The 23491-nt window shown below is 44.8% G+C and overlaps 2 protein-coding genes across 2 annotated transcripts in view; one reads left to right on the top strand and one right to left on the bottom strand.

Moving 5' to 3' along the window:
* The window catches only part of dctpp1 (dCTP pyrophosphatase 1), a 3448-nt gene extending 341 nt beyond the window's left edge, over positions 1-3107 (top strand). Inside the window, exons 2-4 of the mRNA XM_059012483.1 lie at positions 896-1044; positions 1395-1505; positions 1842-3107. Of these exons, the coding sequence (XP_058868466.1) occupies positions 938-1044; positions 1395-1505; positions 1842-2070 (447 nt within the window). The 5' untranslated portion in view covers positions 896-937 and the 3' untranslated portion in view covers positions 2071-3107. The remainder of the gene's footprint in view (positions 1-895; positions 1045-1394; positions 1506-1841) is intronic.
* Positions 3108-3380: 273 nt separating this feature from the next.
* LOC117967162 (septin-4-like) lies at positions 3381-15514 on the bottom strand. Its single transcript, XM_059012482.1, has 11 exons — positions 15358-15514; positions 11046-11136; positions 10158-10244; positions 9151-9274; positions 8667-8801; positions 8156-8273; positions 7323-7424; positions 6029-6128; positions 5309-5474; positions 4679-4763; positions 3381-3641 (listed from the first exon to the last, which is right to left on the bottom strand). The coding sequence occupies exons 1-11, from the start codon at positions 15358-15360 to the stop codon at positions 3561-3563; spliced, it is 1092 nt and encodes a 363-aa protein (XP_058868465.1). The 5' UTR covers positions 15361-15514; the 3' UTR covers positions 3381-3560.
* Between the last annotated feature and the right edge of the window lie 7977 nt (positions 15515-23491).

The raw sequence follows: 23491 nt of genomic DNA, 5'->3' as shown, positions 1-23491 counted from the left end.
TGCGATTCTGATTAAAAATTGGTTCAAGCTTAATTAAAGTGTAAAGTATATAAATAATGCGGATTATGGGTCTGTCTGTCTGTCTGCAGCTTTAATGAAACTAAACTCTTTTCAGAATGTAGTAAACTAACACAGACACCAAGAAGAAGGGATTATATTGTAGCGTCAAACTGAACAGGATTGTGGGGCTCTGTCTGTCTGTCTGTCTGTCTGTCTGTCTGCAGCTTTAATGAAACTAAACTCTTTTCAGAATGTAGTAAACTAACACAGACCCCAAGAAGGGGGGATTATATTGTAGCGTCAAACTGAACAGGATTGTGGGGCTCTGTCTGTCTGTCTGTCTGTCTGTCTGTCTGTCTGCAGCTTTAATGAAACTAAACTCTTTTCAGAATGCAGTAAACTAACACAGACACCGAGAAGAAGGGATTATATTGTAGAGTCAAACTGAACAGGATTGTGGGGCTCTGTCTGTCTGTCTGTCTGTCTGTCTGTCTGCAGCTTTAATGAAACTAAACTCTTTTCAGAATGTAGTAAACTAACACAGACACCAAGAAGAAGGGATTATATTGTAGAGTCAAACTGAACAGGATTGTGGGGCTCTGTCTGTCTGTCTGTCTGTCTGCAGCTTTAATGAAACTAAACTCTTTTCAGAATGCAGTAAACTAACACAGACACCAAGAAGAAGGGATTATATTGTAGAGTCAAACTGAACAGGATTGTGGGGCTCTGTCTGTCTGTCTGTCTGTCTGCAGCTTTAATGAAACTAAACTCTTTTCAGAATGTAGTAAACTAACACAGACACCGAGAAGAAGGATTATATTGTAGCGTCAAACTGAACAGGATTGTGGGGCTCTGTCTCTGATTTTAAGTCGTTCTTATTTCTCCGCTTTTCCAGACTCTTGGGTATTCTAGTTTTTTGTTTTTTTTTTCCTTGACGATGGCCGAACGTGCGGAAAACCAGGCTGATCCCAAAACTCCCACAGAAAACGGGACAAATACACCGGAGCGCATTTCATTCAGTGCCAAACCCACGCTGGAAGACATGTGAGTGACCCTGTGTCTACTAACAACACTCCCGCTGCACAGCAGTGCGATCCAGTCCTGGTTTCACTAGGAGTTTAATAATCAGACACACCTGAGCTTGTTAGCTAGACACACTGGGGGCTGATCAAGCTGGTAGTAAAACCTGGAATGGGCGACACTGCTGTGCAATAGGAGTCTGATTCCCAGCCCTGTAATAATAATATCATCTTAAAGGAGCGCTGACCATCTTTAAAATCCATTCTCTCACCTCTTATTAGCTTTATTATCAGTATGTGTGTATGCAAGTCTGTCTTTCAATCTCGTTCTCTCTCTCTCTCTCTCTCTCTCTCTCTCTCTCTCTCTCCACACAGTCGTCGGCTTCAAGCCCAGTTCACAGATGAACGAGACTGGAACCAGTATCACCAGCCAAGGAACCTGCTACTGGCTTTAGTGGGAGAAGTGGGGGAGGTGTCTGAGCTGTTGTGAGTCTCTCTCTTTTTATATTGTAAACCTTCTCTCTCCTCCTTAGCAATGGATAATGATAGGGGCAAAACGATTGCTGGGAATCAGACTCCCGCTGCACAGCAGTGCGATCCAGTCCTGGTTTCACTAGGAGTTTAATAATCAGACACACCTGAGCTTGTTACCTAGACACACTGGGGGCTGATCAAGCTGGTAGTAAAACCTGGAATGGGCGACACTGCTGTGCAATAGGAGTCTGATTCCCATTCCTGTATTGTGTTGCAGTTACTGTAATCCGCCCGGTAACAGGTCTCTCTCTCTCTCTCTCTCTCTCTCTCCCTCTCTCTCTCTCTCAGCCAATGGAAAGGCGAGGTGGCAGAGGGGCTCCCTGATTGGTCGGAGCAGGAGCGGATGGCTCTGAGTCACGAGCTGAGCGATGTTTTGATATACCTCGTGGAGCTGGCAGAGAAATGCCACGTGGACTTGCCGCGGGCTGTGCTGGAGAAAATGGAGCTGAACCGGATCAAGTACCCGGCCAGCAAGGTCCACGGGTCAGCCAAGAAATACACAGAGTACCAGGACTGAGCTGGACCGGACCGGAACACAAACTCCTTTTCAAGACAAAATTGAGAACTGTGTTTTGTTTTTTTTTGTTTTGTTTTAACCTTTTTTTAAAATCCACTCTCTCACCTCTTATTAGCTTTATTAACATGATCACCGGCCCCTCCCTTTAAAGGAGCGCTGTCCATCTTTAAAATCCATTCTCTCACCTCTTATTAGCTTTATTAACATGATCACTGGCCCCTCCCTTTAAAGGAGCGCTGACCATCTTTAAAATCCATTCTCTCACCTCTTATTAGCTTTATTAACAGGATCACTGGCCCCTCCCTTTAAAGGAGCGCTGACCATCTTTAAAATCCATTCTCTCACCTCTGATTAGTTTTATTAACATGATCACTGGCCCCTCCCTTTAAAGGAGCGCTGACCATCTTTAAAATCCATTCTCTCACCTCTTATTAGCTTTATTAACAGGATCACTGACCCCTCCCTTTAAAGGAGCGCTGACCATCTTTCAAATCCATTCTCTCACCTCTTATTAGCTTTATTAACATGATCACTGGCCCCTCCCTTTAAAGGAGCGCTGACCATCTTTAAAATCCATTCTCTCACCTCTGATTAGTTTTATTAACATGATCACTGGCCCCTCCCTTTAAAGGAGCGCTGACCATCTTTAAAATCCATTCTCTCACCTCTTATTAGCTTTATTAACAGGATCACTGACCCCTCCCTTTAAAGGAGCGCTGACCATCTTTCAAATCCATTCTCTCACCTCTTATTAGCTTTATTAACAGGATCACTGGCCCCTCCCTTTAAAGGAGCGCTGACCATCTTTAAAATCCATTCTCTCACCTCTTATTAGCTTTATTAACAGGATCACTGGCCCCTCCCTTTAAAGGAGCGCTGTCCATCTTTAAAATCCATTCTCTCACCTCTTATTAGCTTTATTAACATGATCACTGGCCCCTCCCTTGACTTTTTGACTTTGTGTTTTTGTTTTGCAAAAAATGTAAGATTTGTGACATTTATTTTACATTTTTATATAAAAAACCTTTCCACTAGAAGTCTTTCTCAGCGTATTCAGTGTAAATTCAATGGCAAACGTTTCCACTAGAAGTCTTTCTCAGCGTATTCAGTGTAAATTCAATGGCAAACGTTTCCACTAGAAGTCTTTCTCAGCGTCTTCAGTGTAAATTCAATGACAAACGTTTCCACTAGAAGTCTTTCTCAGTGTCGTTGAATTCACACAGAAGACCCTGAGAAACGGGTTTCTAGAGGTTGTGAGATCCAGTTTCTAAGCGATGCGAGTCCAGTGTATCACAGAACAGACTACAGCATCATTTAAAACAAAACTTTATTAAAACCCTGACGATGACGGCAGAGACACAGACAGGAAGCCGCTACAGTGAATATATTTCTCTCCATTAAAGCTGCATTTCAAATGTTTCGTTATAATTTGTGAATGTGTCGATCTTTCACACTTTCCTCTCCAGCTTGAACCTCGTCTCTCTCTCCTCTCACAGAGTATCGGACTGCTCTCCTTGGCTCTGTTGCATCTGCTGTTGCATTTTTTGCAGCATCTCCTGCATGCGACGAAGCTGCGATGGAGCAAAGAAAGGCGGGACACAAAATTAGGCAATCGCAATTATTTTTCTCTGTTACCCTCTGTCTGTCTGTGTGTGTTTCTGTCTGTCTGTCTGCTGTATTTTCATGTTACTCTCTGTGTAGCTCTGTCCGTCTGGCTGCAGCGCTGTCTGTCTGTCTGCTGTATTTTCATGTTACTCTCTGTAGCTCTGTCCGTCTGGCTGCAGCGCTGTCTGTCTGTCTGCTGTATTTTCATGTTACTCTGTCTGTGTAGCTCTGTCCGTCTGGCTGCAGCGCTGTCTGTCTGTCTGCTGTATTTTCATGTTACTCTCTGTGTAGCTCTGTCCGTCTGGCTGCAGCGCTGTCTGTCTGCTGTATTTTCATGTTACTCTCTGTGTAGCTCTGTCCGTCTGGCTGCAGCGCTGTCTGTCTGTCTGCTGTATTTTCATGTTACTCTCTGTGTAGCTCTGTCCGTCTGGCTGCAGCGCTGTCTGTCTCTCTGCTGTATTTTCATGTTACTCTCTGTGTAGCTCTGTCCGTCTGGCTGCAGCGCTGTCTGTCTGTCTCTCTGCTGTATTTTCATGTTAGTCTCTGTGTAGCTCTGTCCGTCTGGCTGCAGCGTTGTCTGTCTGTCTGCTGTATTTTCATGTTACTCTCTGTGTAGCTCTGTCCGTCTGGCTGCAGCGCTGTCTGTCTGTCTGTGTGTGTTTCTGTCTGTCTGTCTGCTGTATTTTCATGTTACTCTCTGTGTAGCTCTGTCCGTCTGGCTGCAGCGCTGTCTGTCTGTCTGTGTGTGTTTCTGTCTGTCTGTCTGCTGTATTTTCATGTTACTCTCTGTGTAGCTCTGTCCGTCTGGCTGCAGCGCTGTCTGCCTGTGCTGTATTTTCATGTTACTCTCTGTCTGTGTAGCTCTGTCCGTCTGGCTGCAGCGCTGTCTGTCTGTCTGGTTATGGGTCGACTCCTTCCGTTCTTTTTTTTTTTCCTGATTTCTCTCCCTCCTTCTTTCACTTCTCTGTCTCTCCCTTCTTTACCTCCCTCCCTCTCTCCTCACCTCCTCATCTTTCTCTCTGATGAGTTTCTCTGTGTCCGCCAGTGGAACGAGTGACAGCTCGGTGATGCTCTGCCTGGAGATCTTACTGAGAGAGCGAGATGCAGGGATCAATACAGACAGAGAGACTGATCAATATAGAGAGAGAGACAGATCAATACAGCGAGAGACGGAGCAATACAGACAGACTGATCAATATAGAGAAAGAGAGACATAAATACAGAGAGAGCAATACAGAGAGACTGATAAATGTAGAGAGACGGATCATTATAGAGAGATGGATCAATGCAAACACTGATCAATACAGAGCACAGAGAGGGAGGGTCACGCAGCGTGATGTCACGCACGCACAGAGAGGTGGTGTGAGAGGAGAGGGAGGGTCACGCAGCGTGATGTCGCGTGCGCACAGAGAGGTGGTGTGAGAGGAGAGGGAGGGTCACGCAGTGTGATGTCGCGGGCGCACAGAGAGGTGGTGTGAGAGGAGAGGGAGGGTCACGCAGCGTGATGTCACGCGTGCACAGAGGTGGTGTGAGAGGAGAGGGAGGGTCACGCAGCGTGATGTCGCGTGCGCACAGAGGTGGTGTGAGAGGAGAGGGAGGGTCACGCAGCGTGATGTCGCGGGCGCACACTGACTTGCGGCTCGCTCGCTCCTTGGCTCCGCTGCGGCTCAGGTTCTGGATGCACTGCGCTCTGTAATTCTCGTAGTGCACCTCCTGCGTGACGTCCTTCAAATCCTGCATGTGAGTCTGAATCAGCATGTTCCTGAGCTTCACAAAGTCACAGTGTGAGGGGTTATCAACTAGAGAGGGAGAGGGGGAGTGGAGAGGAGACGAGAGAGGGGAGGGGAGAGGTGAGAGGGAAGGAGAGAAGGATGGGGGGAGGGGAGGGGAGGAGATGAGAGAGGGAAGAGGTGAGGGGGAGAGGAGAGAAGAGGGGGAGGGGAGACAGAAGGAGAGAGGGGAGGGGAGATGAGAGAGGGGAGGGGAGAGGTGAGAGGGAAGGAGAGAAGGATGGGGGGAGGAGGGGGGAGAGGAGACAGGAGGGGAGGGGAGAGGTGAGGGGGAGAGGAGAGAAGGATGGGGAGAGGAGGAGGAGAGGGATGAGATGAGAGGAGGGGGAAAAGAGAGGAGAAAGGGGAGAGGAGATGGGAAAGGGGAGAGATATGAGAGGGAGGGTTAGCATTATTATTATGATTTGTATTATTATTGTCATTCCCATTATTATCATTGCATCATGGTGCTCCCCTTGCACTGCATGGGGTAGATAACGGATCACATACCCCCATCGACCCCATCACATACCCGCGTCGACCCCAAGCCCCTCCCTCTCTCCCGCTTAACCCCGCCCACTCACCCTCGACCACGCCCCACGGGTAAACCCGGCCTCTCATTGGCCGCTCAACATTCTCCCTAATCACGGTGTTGCTGCCAATCACTGCAAAGGGAAAGCTGTCCTAAAAACAAAACACAAAAGAAATTACAAATAATTCAAACACTACACAGAATCAAAGACTATTACATATTACCTAATATTCATACCTAATATTTTAATATCCTATCATGTGTGAGTTCTGTGCTTTACAATGCTTCCCTATGCTTTACCAGACCTCTCTGTGCTTTACAATGCTTCCCTATGCTTTACCAGACCTCTCTGTGCTTTACAATGCTTCCCTATGCTTTACCAGACCTCTCTGTGCTTTACAATGCTTCCCTATGCTTTACCAGACCTCTCTGTGCTTTACAATGCTTCCCTATGCTTTACCTCTCTGTGCTTTACAATGCTTCCCTATGCTTTACCACACCTCTCTGTGCTTTACAATGCTTCCCTATGCTTTACCACACCTCTCTGTGCTTTACAATGCTTCCCTATGCTTTACCAGACCTCTCTGTGCTTTACAATGCTTCCCTATGCTTTACCAGACCTCTCTGTACTTTACAATGCTTCCCTATGCTTTACCTCTCTGTGCTTTACAATGCTTCCCTATGCTTTACCACACCTCTCTGTGCTTTACAATGCTTCCCTATGCTTTACCACACCTCTCTGTGCTTTACAATGCTTCCCTATGCTTTACCATACCTCTCTGTGCTTTACAATGCTTCCCTATGCTTTACCAGACCTCTCTGTGCTTTACAATGCTTCCCTATGCTTTACCTCTCTGTGCTTTACAATGCTTCCCTATGCTTTACCACACCTCTCTGTGCTTTACAATGCTTCCCTATGCTTTACCAGACCTCTCTGTGCTTTACAATGCTTCCCTATGCTTTACCAGACCTCTCTGTGCTTTACAATGCTTCCCTATGCTTTACCACACCTCTCTGTGCTTTACAATGCTTCCCTATGCTTTACCAGACCTCTCTGTGCTTTACAATGCTTCCCTATGCTTTACCTCTCTGTGCTTTACAATGCTTCCCTATGCTTTACCACACCTCTCTGTGCTTTACAATGCTTCCCTATGCTTTACCAGACCTCTCTGTGCTTTACAATGCTTCCCTATGCTTTACCAGACCTCTCTGTGCTTTACAATGCTTCCCTATGTTTTACCACACCTCTCTGTGCTTTACAATGCTTCCCTATGCTTTACCAGACCTCTCTGTGCTTTACAATGCTTCCCTATGCTTTACCAAAAACTTCTCTCCTGCCCTCTTACCTTCAGAGCTGTGTCTTGCTGTTTAAATTCCTCATCTTCGTCGGAATCACAATCCGGGAATTGGTAAATAGTGATCCCGAATTCCTCGATTTCGTCGCGCACCTGGAATCGAAAAAAAGTGTTTTGATTTGAAACTGCCAATCAAAACTGCTGAATTATTATTATTTTAAGCTATATTAAAATCATTTAGATCTTCTATCTAAAGCTTAAGTAAAGGGGTTAAAGTCTGTTTCAGAGCTCTTTTCACAATGGCCGCTCTAGTGCTCTGGGGTTTGAGATCTGTCCTCTAAATCACTGCAGGAAGAGCGATTAAAAAAAAAAATCTGTGCTCCCTGTCTGACAATGCGGGGCGATAATCCTGACACTATCATTGTGGACTTCAGCCCTCGAGGGACATTGGGTGGGGGGGTCTTCTGGTTTTTCAATCCAACTTTAAGCTCTCAATTTTAATTGATTGAATTATTGTGGAGTAGTGGTTAGGGCTCTGGACTCTTGACCGGAGGGTCGTGGGTTCAATCCCAGGTGGGGGACACTGCTGCTGTACCCTTGAGCAAGGTGCTTTACCTAGATTGCTCCAGTAAAAACCCAACTGTATAAATGGGGAATTGTATGTACAAATAATGTGATGTCTTGTAACAATTGTGAGTCACCCTGGATAAGGGCGTCTGCTAAGAAATAAATAATAATAATATCAGTGCACTAGAGCAGACATTTCGAAAGAGCTCTGAAACAGACTTTAAAAAGTTAGAAGTGTAGAAAGTCGTCAGGGTGTGAACAATGAAATGAAGAACGACATCTCGATGGTTCTGTCCTGGTTAAGGTAATACACTCACCCTCTGTTTCAGATTCTTGACCTCCCTAGGGGTCAGTGTGTCAGACTTGGCGATGACCGGCACGATATTGACCTTGTCGTGAACTGCCTTCAGGAATTCCACGTCGATGGGGCGTAGTCTGGGGGGGGGGGGGCAGAGGGGTGCATTTGAAGGGTCTTAAAAGCGAAGGTCTGATGTCATTGCTGCATCTGTTCTCCTTTCCCAAGTTTATCTGTCAGCAACATAGGCTTGAAGAATATCTAAATTAATCTGAGATAGCTGCAGGTAAAAGCAAGGAGGCTGTGTGTGTGTGAGTGTGTGTGTGCGTGTGTGTGTGTGTGTGTGTGTGTGTGTGTGTGTCCCTCAGCAAGTCACTTCACCTCCTTGTGCTCCGTCCTTCGGATGAGACGTAAAACAAACGAGCTCCTATTGGAAGTGATCATTCTAAAGGTATCTGGTTCCACACTTGGTTAAAGAAACCCGCCCCCTGGCCCCGCCCCCCGGTCCCGGTCCCGCCCCCTGCAGTTCTCACCCGTGCCCGCAGGGGGAGATGAAGTAGAGCAGGCAGTGCACACGGTTGTCCTGGATGTTCTTGCGGTTCAGTCCACTCTCGTCTCTGAAGTACTGCTCAAACTGCTCATTGATATAGCGTGCTATCGGACTCCAGCTGAGAGACACAGAGACAGAGAGAGAGAGAGAGAGAGTACGAGAGAGAGAGACAGAGAGAGAGGGGAGAGGAGGGAGGGAGAGAGAGAGCGAGAGAGAGGGAGAGAGACAGAGAGAGGTTATCAGAAATACACAGAGACAGAGAGACAGACAGAGAAAGAGAGATGCAGAGAGACAGTTATAATAGACAGAGAGAGAGACAGACAGACACAGAGAGATACAGAGAGTGGATTTGTGTGGACTGTCTGCACAGTGCAGTATTTCTAACTAGTGACAGATAGAGACGGACAGACAGACAGACAGAGTGCTGTGTGACAGACAGATGGATGGACAGTGTGTCTCGTACTGACCAGTCTGCATTGTCCACTGCGTCCCCGAAGCCAGGGGTGTCCACTATGGTTAGTTTGACCTTTACCCCCCGCTCCTCAATCTCCACCGCGTTCCTCGTGATCTCGAGGGTCTGGGAGATGCGCTCTGAAAAACAATCGCACAAACTCATCTGAAACACAATCACACAAACTCATCTGAAACACAAACTCACAAACTCATCTGAAACACAAACTCATCTGAAACACAATCACACAAACTCATCTGAAACACAAACTCATCTGAAACACAAACTCACAAACTCATCTGAAACACAAACTCATCTGAAACACAAACTCACAAACTCATCTGAAACACAAACTCATCTGAAACACAAACTCACAAACTCATCTGAAACACAAACTCATCTGAAACACAAACTCACAAACTCATCTGAAACACAAACTCATCTGAAACACAATCACACAAACTCATCTGAAACACAAACTCATCTGAAACACAAACTCACAAACTCATCTGAAACACAAACTCACAAACTCATCTGAAACACAAACTCATCTGAAACACAATCACACAAACTCATCTGAAACACAAACTCATCTGAAACACAAACTCACAAACTCATCTGAAACACAAACTCATCTGAAACACAATCACACAAACTCATCTGAAACACAAACTCATCTGAAACACAATCACACAAACTCATCTGAAACACAAACTCACAAACTCATCTGAAACACAAACTCATCTGAAACAAACTCACAAACTCATCTGAAACACAAACTCATCTGAAACACAATCACACAAACTGATCTGAAACACAAACTCATCTGAAACACAATCACACAAACTCATCTGAAACACAAACTCACAAACTCATCTGAAACACAAACTCACAAACTCATCTGAAACACAAACTCATCTGAAACACAAACTCATCTAAAACACAGGAGCACAAACACACACACTGAAACTCAGGGACACACACCCAATCACACGCATGCAGAAACACACAATCTTTCTGTACCTTCAGCATTGAGGATCTTTCTTTCGCTGTACAGATCAGTCAGGAAGAGGCTGTCAACCAGAGTGGACTTACCAAGACCAGACTCTCCTGAGAGGGGGAGAGAGAGGAGGGGAGGGGGGAGGGGGGAGGGGGGAAAGAGGAGAGGAAAGAGGGGAGAGAGAGGAGAGGAGGAGAGAGGAGGGGAGAAGGGGGAGAGAAGAGAGGAGAAGAGAAGGAGAGAGAGGAGGGGAGGGGAGAGGGGGAGAGAGAGAGGAGAGGAAGAGTAAGAGAGGGGAGAGAGAGATGGGGAGAGAAGACAGATGGAGAAAAGGACAGAGAGGGGGGTAGGGGAGGGGAGAGACAGAACATCTCATTAGCATTACACCATTATACAGACTTCCTTATACAGTATTACATCGCATATCCGACTGCATGGGGACCAGAGCCAGGGAGGATCTGTGAAATGTCGGCTGAACGAATCCTGTTTTAAACACCATTACACACAGCTGGAACAATGGCTAGATTCACACAATTCCTCATCTGAGATTCAGCTTTTATCAGAGAGCTCCCCACTAAACCCCTGGTTTAGAAAGACACGGGGTACCCATGCTTGAGACGGGGTGTCCGTCTGCCGTGTGGGGGGCGTGCGTTCGCTGCTGAGCGACGGGCAGGAGATCCGGACGGAGGCTGAAATCGATACGCCCCCTGCAGGCGAACAGGATTCATTCACATATCGACACACTGAACAGCTCAGGCGACGCTGCCAGCAGAGATCACACACAACACAGAGTCCGAAAACTTCTGTGGGATCTCCAGTCTCTGAACTAATCTTCTCTGTTCAATAACAGACTAACGAGGCTGATCAGAGCTGATATGTGACGGACGGATACGCGATGGATTAAGGCTCACCTGCTACCATGAGTGTGAAATCGAACCCACGCTTCACTGACTTCCGGTGGACCTGGCTGGGCAGCGTGGCAAACCCCACGTATTCTTTATCCTGGAGAGACACACAAGCAACGTTTACATCAATCAATCAATGAAGAAGTTAATGCTTTTACCAGGGGCGGGGCGGGAGGGGGAGGGAGGGGGAGGGGGCGGAAGAAGTACACTCTGAGAAGGGGGCTGGTTCAGAAGTTGTTTTTCAGTTCTCTCTGCTGCTCGCTGAAACCTCAGAGCTCTGAGCTCAACTCCACAGTTTCCGCCCATCACTTCCTCTGTGACCCAGATTCTGTGCAGCACCTGGGAGGAAGCAACGAACTGCACCGTGGAGGGCATTTTATATCACAGATTACACCTAGATGCACAATTCAAACTACACTGCAGTACAGTACACTGCAATATAGTCCATTATAATACAGTGCAATACAGTACACTGCACTACAGTACACAGCAATGCAATACAGTACACAGCAATGCAATACACTGCAATACAATACAATACACTGCAATACAGTACACAGCAATGCAATACACTGCAATACAGTACACTGCAATATAGTCCATTATAATACAGTGCAATACAGTACACTGCACTACAGTACACAGCAATGCAATACAGTACACAGCAATGCAATACACTGCAATACAATACAATACACTGCAATACAGTACACAGCAATGCAATACACTGCAATACAGTACACTGCAATATAGTCCATTATAATACAGTGCAATACAATACACCACACTACAATACAGTGCACTGCAATGCAATACAGTACACAGCAATGCAATAAAACTACAGTACAGTATACTACAATAACATGCAAGACAATACAATACTCTCTGCTTGACCCTCTCCAATCTGGCTTCCGCTCTGCTCACTCCACTGAAACCACCCTCCTGTCTGTCACAAACTCACTTAAGTGTGCCCGAGCTGCCTCTCTCTCCTCTGTCCTAATTCTCCTCGACCTCTCTGCTGCCTTTGACACTGTTGATCGCTCTATTCTACTATCATCTCTCGCTGACCTGGGGATCTCTGGCACTGCTCTGGCCTGGTTCTCCTCCTACCTCTCCAACCGCACTTACCAGGTAACCTGGTGTGGAGCAACCTCCACACCTCACCCAATCTTAACTGGAGTCCCCCAAGGGTCAGTCTTGGGTCCTCTCCTGTTCTCTCTCTACACCCGCTCCCTGGGCCCCCTCATCGCATCCTATGGTTTCTCATACCATTTCTATGCTGATGATGCTCAGATTTTCCTCTCCTTCCCCGCCTCTGACTCCACCATCTCCTCCCGTATCTCTACCTGTCTGTCTGCTATTTCCTCCTGGATGCACTCTCATCACCTCAAACTCAACCTCTCTAAATCTGACCTCCTTTTCTTTCCCTCCTCCTCCCCCTCCTCTGATCTCTCCATCTCTGTTCCTCTGGAATCTACCACACTCTCTCCCTCTTCCTCAGCTAAGAACCTTGGAGTCACCCTGGACCCCTGCCTCTCTTATTCCCAGCACATCTCCACTCTGGCACGCACTTGCCGATTCTTCCTGAGCAACATCCGAAGAATTCCTCACCAACTACGCTACCCAGCTCCTGGTCCAGGCCCTGGTACTCTCCCGCCTAGACTACTGCAACTCCCTCCTGGCTGGCCTCCCTGCGTCCACCACCCGTCCGCTCCAGCTCATCCAGAACTCTGCTGCCCGCCTGGTGTTCTCTCTGCCTCGCTTCGCCCACGCTACTCCACTACTCCGCTCGCTCCACTGGCTCCCGATCACCGCTCGCATCCAGTTCAAGACTCTTGTACTAGCCTACAGATGCCTTGACCAGACTGCACCCAGCTACCTCCAGACCCTCATCTCTCCCTACACCCCCACTCGACCTCTCCGCTCCGCCTGCACTAGAAGACTGGCTCTACCACCGCTACGCTCCCCTGCCTCCAGAGCCCGCTCCTTCTCCACCCTTGCTCCGCAGTGCTGGGATGACCTTCCTACAGATGTCAGGACTGCCCAGTCCCTGACCACATTCCGGCGCCTCCTTAAGACTCACCTCTTCAAACAGCAACTGTAGAACTCCTCTGTTTGTATCCTGGGACACTATCACCCTTCATTTAAATGTACTTTATTTTGCTCTTATCTGCCCCCTATTTTACTGCATTTAATCCTGTACTTCAGAATACTGTAATCTGCCAAGTGTTTAACCTGTAGTATTTTGTATTTAATCATATCCTGATGTAACTATCACTATTTAATCATATCCTGATGTAACTATCACTATTATCTGCTGTATTATTGAATTGTGGTTTGTCACACCTGAATAGAATGAACACTTTATATATTATGAACTCACTCAGCTTCATAGAGTCCAGTGAAAGCTGCTGAATAATGTTCCCTTGTTAACATATTGAATTCCACACCCTCTATATAGAATGAACTCCCTCAGCTTCATAGAGTCCAATGAAAGCTGCTGAATAATGTTCTCTTGTTAACATATTGAATTCCACACCCTCTATATAGAATGAACTCCCTCAGCTTCATAGAGTCCAATGAAAGCTGCTGAATAATGTTCCCTTGTTAACATATTGAATTCCACCCCCTCTATATAGAATGAACTCCCTCAGCTTCATAGAGTCCAATGAAAACTGCTGAATAATGTTCCCTTGTTAACATATTGAATTCCACACCCTCTATATAGAATGAACTCCCTCAGCTTCATAGAGTCCAATGAAAGCTACTGAATAATGTTCCCTTGTTTACATATTGAATTCCACCCCCTCTATATAGAATGAACTCCCTCAGCTTCATAGAGTCCAATGAAAGCTGCTGAATAATGTTCCCTTGTTAACATATTGAATTACACCCCCTCTATATAGAATGAACTCCCTCAGCTTCATAGAGTCCAATGAAAGCTGCTGAATAATGTTCCCTTGTTAACATATTGAATTCCACACCCTCTATATAGAATGAACTCCCTCAGCTTCATAGAGTCCAATGAAAGCTGCTGAATAATGTTCCCTTGTTAACATATTGAATTCCACACCCTCTATATAGAATGAACTCCCTCAGCTTCATAGAGTCCAATGAAAGCTGCTGAATAATGTTCCCTTGTTAACATATTGAATTCCACACCCTCTATATAGAATGAACTCCCTCAGCTTCATAGAGTCCAATGAAAGCTGCTGAATAATGTTCCCTTGTTAACATATTGAATTCCACCCCCTCTATATAGAATGAACTCCCTCAGCTTCATAGAGTCCAATGAAAGCTGCTGAATAATGTTCCCTTGTTAACATATTGAATTCCACCCCCTCTATATAGAATGAACTCCCTCAGCTTCATAGAGTCCAATGAAAGCTGCTGAATAATGTTCCCTTGTTAACATATTGAATTCCACCCCCTCTATATAGAATGAACTCCCTCAGCTTCATAGAGTCCAATGAAAGCTGCTGAATAATGTTCCCTTGTTAACATATTGAATTCCACCCCCTCTATATAGAATGAACTCCCTCAGCTTCATAGAGTCCAATGAAAGCTGCTGAATAATGTTCCCTTGTTAACATATTGAATTCCACCCCCTCTATATAGAATGAACTCCCTCAGCTTCATAGAGTCCAATGAAAGCTGCTGAATAATGTTCCCTTGTTCACATATTGAATTCCACCCCCTCTATATAGAATGAACTCCCTCAGCTTCATAGAGTCCAATGAAAGCTGCTGAATAATGTTCCCTTGTTAACATATTGAATTACACACCCTCTATATAGAATGAACTCCCTCAGCTTCATAGAGTCCAATGAAAGCTGCTGAATAATGTTCCCTTGTTAACATATTGAATTACACACACGCCGCTTTGGAGTTTTCCCCAGATACTTAACGACAAAACTGACTGGAAAAATGTGACATTTCAAAATCTATCATGAAATACTTACTGTACTGCGATTACGCCTTCCGGTATAGACTTTTTTTTTTCCAATATGATTTCTGTTTTACACGATGTTAAATAAAAGATCTAAATTATGTTCATATATTAAAAAAAAAATTCAATCATGTCTCAACCCTAAAATTCTAGGTGATGCAATTTTTTTTTTTGGTCCAGAGCTGTGCACTACAATCCCCTACATTGCATTAAGAAACATTTCTGCACAAAGCACCAAGCTAACAAACAGGAAAGAAGCAGATAAATGTGGTTCCTAATTTTTTTAGTCTGAGCGCTGTTATCAAATGAAAGCATTTAAACATGTTTTTTTGTTGTTGTTGTTAAATTAAATCAAATTAGATTCTCTTACCATATTGGTGAAAGTAACGCCCGATCTCTCTGTTAGAAGCGGATCGCAAGACACTGGCGAAAGGTTCTGCACAAACCCAGCAAGTACTGAAGGCAACAGAACCTGTTTCAGTCTCCCCCAGCTTGAGTCAGGTGCTGCACCGATAGCTATCTCTATGACTCAGACTTGCAGCATCAAACAGGAACCCATCGCATCACACAGGAAGTGAGAAACCGACAGTTTCCTTATCATTGGACGGTTGAGTTTCTTCAGGTTGTGTTTTGTTTTTCACTTTAAAAATGTTACTTGATTTCCGTTCAGAAATCGGCTCACCGCCAGCGCTGATAATTCATTTCTCTGTGTGTTGCGTGTCAAGCTACTGTGTGCTTACTGACACGTCATAACAATGTTATTACACATAGCTGCAAATTGACTAAACGCATAAATCGTTTTTGCACGCTATAACCCTAAAACTAGCCACCCCTGGTTATTAATGAGTCATTCAGCAGACGCTTTTTTCTAGAGCGACTTACAGAGACTAGGAGGGTGAACTCTGCATCATCAACAACTGCTGCTGCTGCTGCTGCAGAGTCACTTCCAATAGGAGCTCGTTTGTTTGACGTCTCATCCGAAGGACGGAGCACAAGGAGGTGAATTGACTTGCTCAGGGTCACACGCACGCACGCACACACTCCTGGTATCAAGACCCTTTTCTTTAACCACTGGACCAGCAAGCTTCCCCTAACCCTACCCCTATGAATACTTTCATTGTGAATGTATAATACTGTGGGGGAAGTAAATTCTCTTGCACTTTCCATGAAGTGCTTCCAATTACTGTGTATTTGCATACCAGTTATTTAGTAAATACATGAGAAGGAGAGAGGAGAGGAGAGAGGAGAGGGGAGAGGAGAGAAGAGAAGGAGAGAGGAAAGGGGATGAGAGAGAAGAGAGGGGAGTGGGGAGAGGAGAGAAGGAGAGGACAGAAGGAGAGAGGAGAGAGAAGAGAGGGGAGAGGAGAGAAGGAGAGGAGAGGAGAGAAGGAGAGAAGAGAAGGAGAGAGAAGAGAGGGGAGAGGAGAGAAGGAGAGGAGAGAAGAGGAGAGAGAAGAGAGGAGAGAGAAGAGAGGGGAGAGGAGAGAGAAGAGAGGAGAGAGAAGAGAGGGGAGAGGAGAGAAGGAGAGGGCAGAAGGAGAGAGGAGAGAGGAGAGAGAAGAGGGGAGAGGAGAGAAGGAGAGGAGAGAAGAGAAGGAGAGAGAAGAGAGGGGAGAGGAGAGAAGGAGAGGAGAGGAGAGAGGAGAGAGAAGAGAGGGGAGAGGAGAGAAGGAGAGGAGAGAAGAGAAGGAGAGAGAAGAGAGGGGAGAGGAGAGAGAAGAGGGGAGAGGAGAGAAGGAGAGGAGAGGAGAGAGGAGAGAGAAGAGAGGAGAGAGAAGAGAGGGGAGAGGAGAGAAGGAGAGGAGAGAAGAGAAGGAGAGAAGGAGAGAGGAGAGGAGAGAGAAGAGAGGAGAGAGGAGAGAGAAGAGAGAAGGGAGGAGAGTGGAGAGTGGAGAGTGGAGAGGAGAGATGAGAGAGGAGAGGAGAGAGGAGAGGAGAGAGGAGAGAGAAGAGAGAAGGGAGAGGAGAGGAGAGAGGAGAGAGAAGAGGAGAGAAGGAGAGAGGAAAGGAGAGAGAAGAGGAGAGAGGAGAGAGGAGAGAGAAGGGAGGGGAGAGGAGAGAGGAGAGAGGTAGTGTAGCTGCTTCTCTTGTTTTTTAGTGTCGTTGTAAGAATAATTGTAATCACTTCAGCATAGCCGTGATTAAAGAAAATCGCATTGCAATTGGAATTGGAATTTCAGAAAACAATGCTGCAGTAATTGACTCCGTGGCACGATGAAAACCTTGCTTATCTCTGTGTACACGGTTTTATCCGACACTGTTAATGTGAAATGCTCCACCAATGTAAATAAAAGGAAACCAGTAATCTAATCTCTGTGCTTTTCCCAAGGGCAGATCAGGTGTTTCCAGACACAGACTTTATTACAACAGCGAGGAAGTTGACAGAAAAAAAAAATTAAAAATTCTTCCTCGTTCTTTCTTTCCATTGTGTTCGAACAGAAAGGGTTTTTTATGATTGTTTGTTTCTGTAGGGACTGGAAAAATCTAATACCCCCCCCCCCCCCTTCCCCCCCCATCCCACCCCACCCCAAAATGAACAGACAGCGCATTGTTCATTTGAAGGGCTGACAAAAATTGTGAAGATTATTTGAGACAGATCTGTCTGTCTGTCTGCATTGCCATTGAAGATCATTTAGGGTATAGTTAGCACACTGTGGTCCCATTCTACCAGCCTCACCCCATTGCAGCTGCCCTATACCTGTGCTACCATTGCCCCTCAGTGTAATACAGAACCATCATTGCCATTGTAGCTCCACTGTCTGTCTGCATTGCCATTGAAGATCATTTAGGGTATAGTTAGCACACTGTGGTCCCATTCTACCAGCCTCACCCCATTGCAGCTGCCCTATACTTGTGCTACCATTGCCCCTCAGTGTAATACAGAACCATTATTGCCATTGTAGCTCCACTGTCTGTCTGCATTTCCATTGAAGATCATTTAGGGTATAGTCAGCACACTGTGGTCCCATTCTACCAGCCTCACCCCATTGCAGCTGCCCTATACTTGTGCTACCATTGCCCCTCAGTGTAATACAGAACCATTATTGCCATTGTAGCTCCACTGTCTGTCTGCATTTCCATTGAAGATCATTTAGGGTATAGTCAGCACACTGTGGTCCCATTCTACCAGCCTCACCCCATTGCAGCTGCCCTATACTTGTGCTACCATTGCCCCTCAGTGTAATACAGAACCATTATTGCCATTGTAGCTCCACTGTCTGTCTGCATTGCCATTGAAGATCATGTAGGGTATAGTTAGCACACTGTGGTCCCATTCTACCAGCCTCGCCCCATTGCAGCTGCCCTATACTTGTGCTACCATTGCCCCTCAGTGTAATACAGACATCAGTATTGTAATATAAGAGACAAGGAAAAGGGGCGCTGACTGGACGCTTCTATTAGTTTAGCGAGGAGACAGGAATACTTGGTTTCGCAAATGATGCCAGTAAAACTTTTTTTAAAATAAATAAATAAGTTACTTATTAATACATAGGTGTGAGTAATGTTATCTGATATTTGACAAAATGTTCTGTTCTGTGAGTAAAAGTTTGTTCACAAACAAGACCAGCGATACTTTCAAGGTCAGTCGTGCTGTGTGGTGCAATAGACCATCGGCTTCTTGTAATTAAAATGACATTGATACAGGTCAAAATACGAAGTTAAGAAATGTGTAGACCTGACAGTGTTTACCAGACTAAACTAAAGAATGCAGTAAACTAACACAGACACCGAGAAGAAGGGATTCTATTGTAGCGTCAAACTGAACAGGATTGTGGGGCTCTGTCTGTCTGTCTGTCTGTCTGCAGCTTTAATGAAACTAAACTCTTTTCTGAATGTAGTAAACTAACACAGACACCGAGAAGAAGGGATTATATTGTAGTGTCAAACTGAACAGGATTGTGGGGCTCTGTCTGTCTGTCTGTCTGTCTGTCTGTCTGTCTGTCTGTCTGTCTGTCTGTCTGTCTGCAGCTTTAATGAAACTAAACTCTTTTCAGAATGCAGTAAACTAACACAGACACCAAGAAGAAGGGATTATATTGTAGAGTCAAACTGAACAGGATTGTGGGGCTCTGTCTGTCTGTCTGTCTGTCTCTCTGTCTGTCTGTCTGCAGCTTTAATGAAACTAAACTCTTTTCAGAATGCAGTAAACTAACACAGACACCAAGAAGAAGGGATTATATTGTAGCGTCAAACTGAACAGGATTGTGGGGCTCTGTCTGTATGTCTGTCTGTCTGTCTGCAGCTTTAATGAAACTAAACTCTTTTGTGAATGTAGTAAACTAACACAGACACCGAGAAGAAGGGATTATATTGTAGCGTCAAACTGAACAGGATTGTGGGGCTCTGTCTGTCTGTCTGTCTGTCTGCAGCTTTAATGAAACTAAACTCTTTTCTGAATGTAGTAAACTAACACAGACACCGAGAAGAAGGGATTATATTGTAGTGTCAAACTGAACAGGATTGTGGGGCTCTGTCTGTCTGTCTGTCTGTCTGTCTGTCTGTCTGTCTGTCTGTCTGTCTGTCTGCAGCTTTAATGAAACTAAACTCTTTTCAGAATGCAGTAAACTAACACAGACACCAAGAAGAAGGGATTATATTGTAGAGTCAAACTGAACAGGATTGTGGGGCTCTGTCTGTCTGTCTGTCTGTCTCTCTGTCTGTCTGTCTGCAGCTTTAATGAAACTAAACTCTTTTCAGAATGCAGTAAACTAACACAGACACCAAGAAGAAGGGATTATATTGTAGCGTCAAACTGAACAGGATTGTGGGGCTCTGTCTGTATGTCTGTCTGTCTGTCTGCAGCTTTAATGAAACTAAACTCTTTTGTGAATGTAGTAAACTAACACAGACACCGAGAAGAAGGGATTATATTGTAGCGTCAAACTGAACAGGATTGTGGGGCTCTGTCTGTCTGTCTGTCTGTCTGCAGCTTTAATGAAACTAAACTCTTTTCTGAATGTAGTAAACTAACACAGACACCGAGAAGAAGGGATTATATTGTAGTGTCAAACTGAACAGGATTGTGGGGCTCTGTCTGTCTGTCTGTCTGTCTGTCTGTCTGTCTGTCTGTCTGTCTGTCTGTCTGCAGCTTTAATGAAACTAAACTCTTTTCAGAATGCAGTAAACTAACACAGACACCAAGAAGAAGGGATTATATTGTAGAGTCAAACTGAACAGGATTGTGGGGCTCTGTCTGTCTGTCTGTCTGTCTCTCTGTCTGTCTGTCTGCAGCTTTAATGAAACTAAACTCTTTTCAGAATGCAGTAAACTAACACAGACACCAAGAAGAAGGGATTATATTGTAGCGTCAAACTGAACAGGATTGTGGGGCTCTGTCTGTCTGTCTGTCTGTCTGTCTGTCTGTCTGCAGCTTTAATGAAACTAAACTCTTTTCAGAATGTAGTAAACTAACACAGACACCAAGAAGAAGGGATTATATTGTAGCGTCAAACTGAAAAGGATTGTGGGGCTCTGTCTGTCTGTCTGTCTGTCTGTCTGTCTGCAGCTTTAATGAAACTAAACTCTTTTGTGAATGTAGTAAACTAACACAGACACCGAGAAGAAGGGATTATATTGTAGCGTCAAACTGAACAGGATTGTGGGGCTCTGTCTGTCTGTCTGTCTGTCTGTCTGCAGCTTTAATGAAACTAAACTCTTTTGTGAATGTAGTAAACTAACACAGACACCAAGAAGAAGGGATTATATTGTAGCGTCAAACTGAACAGGATTGTGGGGCTCTGTCTGTCTGTCTGTCTGTCTGTCTGCAGCTTTAATGAAACTAAACTCTTTTGTGAATGTAGTAAACTAACACAGACCCCAAGAAGGGGGGATTATATTGTAGCGTCAAACTGAAAAGGATTGTGGGGCTCTGTCTGTCTGTCTGTCTGTCTGTCTGTCTGCAGCTTTAATGAAACTAAACTCTTTTGTGAATGTAGTAAACTAACACAGACACCGAGAAGAAGGGATTATATTGTAGCGTCAAACTGAACAGGATTGTGGGGCTCTGTCTGTCTGTCTGTCTGTCTGTCTGCAGCTTTAATGAAACTAAACTCTTTTGTGAATGTAGTAAACTAACACAGACACCAAGAAGAAGGGATTATATTGTAGCGTCAAACTGAACAGGATTGTGGGGCTCTGTCTGTCTGTCTGTCTGTCTGTCTGCAGCTTTAATGAAACTAAACTCTTTTGTGAATGTAGTAAACTAACACAGACCCCAAGAAGGGGGGATTATATTGTAGCGTCAAACTGAAAAGGATTGTGGGGCTCTGTCTGTCTGTCTGTCTGTCTGTCTGTCTGCAGCTTTAATGAAACTAAACTCTTTTGTGAATGTAGTAAACTAACACAGACACCGAGAAGAAGGGATTATATTGTAGCGTCAAACTGAACAGGATTGTGGGGCTCTGTCTGTCTGTCTGTCTGTCTGCAGCTTTAATGAAACTAAACTCTTTTCTGAATGTAGTAAACTAACACAGACACCGAGAAGAAGGGATTATATTGTAGTGTCAAACTGAACAGGATTGTGGGGCTCTGTCTGTCTGTCTGTCTGTCTGTCTGTCTGTCTGTCTGTCTGTCTGTCTGCAGCTTTAATGAAACTAAACTCTTTTCAGAATGCAGTAAACTAACACAGACACCAAGAAGAAGGGATTATATTGTAGAGTCAAACTGAACAGGATTGTGGGGCTCTGTCTGTCTGTCTGTCTGTCTCTCTGTCTGTCTGTCTGCAGCTTTAATGAAACTAAACTCTTTTCAGAATGCAGTAAACTAACACAGACACCAAGAAGAAGGGATTATATTGTAGCGTCAAACTGAACAGGATTGTGGGGCTCTGTCTGTATGTCTGTCTGTCTGTCTGCAGCTTTAATGAAACTAAACTCTTTTGTGAATGTAGTAAACTAACACAGACACCGAGAAGAAGGGATTATATTGTAGCGTCAAACTGAACAGGATTGTGGGGCTCTGTCTGTCTGTCTGTCTGTCTGCAGCTTTAATGAAACTAAACTCTTTTCTGAATGTAGTAAACTAACACAGACACCGAGAAGAAGGGATTATATTGTAGTGTCAAACTGAACAGGATTGTGGGGCTCTGTCTGTCTGTCTGTCTGTCTGTCTGTCTGTCTGTCTGTCTGTCTGTCTGTCTGCAGCTTTAATGAAACTAAACTCTTTTCAGAATGCAGTAAACTAACACAGACACCAAGAAGAAGGGATTATATTGTAGAGTCAAACTGAACAGGATTGTGGGGCTCTGTCTGTCTGTCTGTCTGTCTCTCTGTCTGTCTGTCTGCAGCTTTAATGAAACTAAACTCTTTTCAGAATGCAGTAAACTAACACAGACACCAAGAAGAAGGGATTATATTGTAGCGTCAAACTGAACAGGATTGTGGGGCTCTGTCTGTCTGTCTGTCTGTCTGTCTGTCTGTCTGCAGCTTTAATGAAACTAAACTCTTTTCAGAATGTAGTAAACTAACACAGACACCAAGAAGAAGGGATTATATTGTAGCGTCAAACTGAACAGGATTGTGGGGCTCTGTCTGTATGTCTGTCTGTCTGTCTGCAGCTTTAATGAAACTAAACTCTTTTGTGAATGTAGTAAACTAACACAGACACCGAGAAGAAGGGATTATATTGTAGCGTCAAACTGAACAGGATTGTGGGGCTCTGTCTGTCTGTCTGTCTGTCTGCAGCTTTAATGAAACTAAACTCTTTTCTGAATGTAGTAAACTAACACAGACACCGAGAAGAAGGGATTATATTGTAGTGTCAAACTGAACAGGATTGTGGGGCTCTGTCTGTCTGTCTGTCTGTCTGTCTGTCTGTCTGTCTGTCTGTCTGTCTGTCTGCAGCTTTAATGAAACTAAACTCTTTTCAGAATGCAGTAAACTAACACAGACACCAAGAAGAAGGGATTATATTGTAGAGTCAAACTGAACAGGATTGTGGGGCTCTGTCTGTCTGTCTGTCTGTCTCTCTGTCTGTCTGTCTGCAGCTTTAATGAAACTAAACTCTTTTCAGAATGCAGTAAACTAACACAGACACCAAGAAGAAGGGATTATATTGTAGCGTCAAACTGAACAGGATTGTGGGGCTCTGTCTGTCTGTCTGTCTGTCTGTCTGTCTGTCTGCAGCTTTAATGAAACTAAACTCTTTTCAGAATGTAGTAAACTAACACAGACACCAAGAAGAAGGGATTATATTGTAGCGTCAAACTGAAAAGGATTGTGGGGCTCTGTCTGTCTGTCTGTCTGTCTGTCTGTCTGTCTGTCTGTCTGTCTGTCTGTCTGTCTGCAGCTTTAATGAAACTAAACTCTTTTCAGAATGCAGTAAACTAACACAGACACCAAGAAGAAGGGATTATATTGTAGCGTCAAACTGAACAGGATTGTGGGGCTCTGTCTGTCTGTCTGTCTGTCTGTCTGTCTGTCTGTCTGCAGCTTTAATGAAACTAAACTCTTTTGTGAATGTAGTAAACTAACACAGACACCAAGAAGAAGGGATTATATTGTAGC

This window comes from Acipenser ruthenus, chromosome 44 (assembly GCF_902713425.1).
Source record: "Acipenser ruthenus chromosome 44, fAciRut3.2 maternal haplotype, whole genome shotgun sequence".
NCBI lineage: Eukaryota > Metazoa > Chordata > Actinopteri > Acipenseriformes > Acipenseridae > Acipenser > Acipenser ruthenus.
This window is presented reverse-complemented; position numbering and strand designations above follow the sequence as displayed.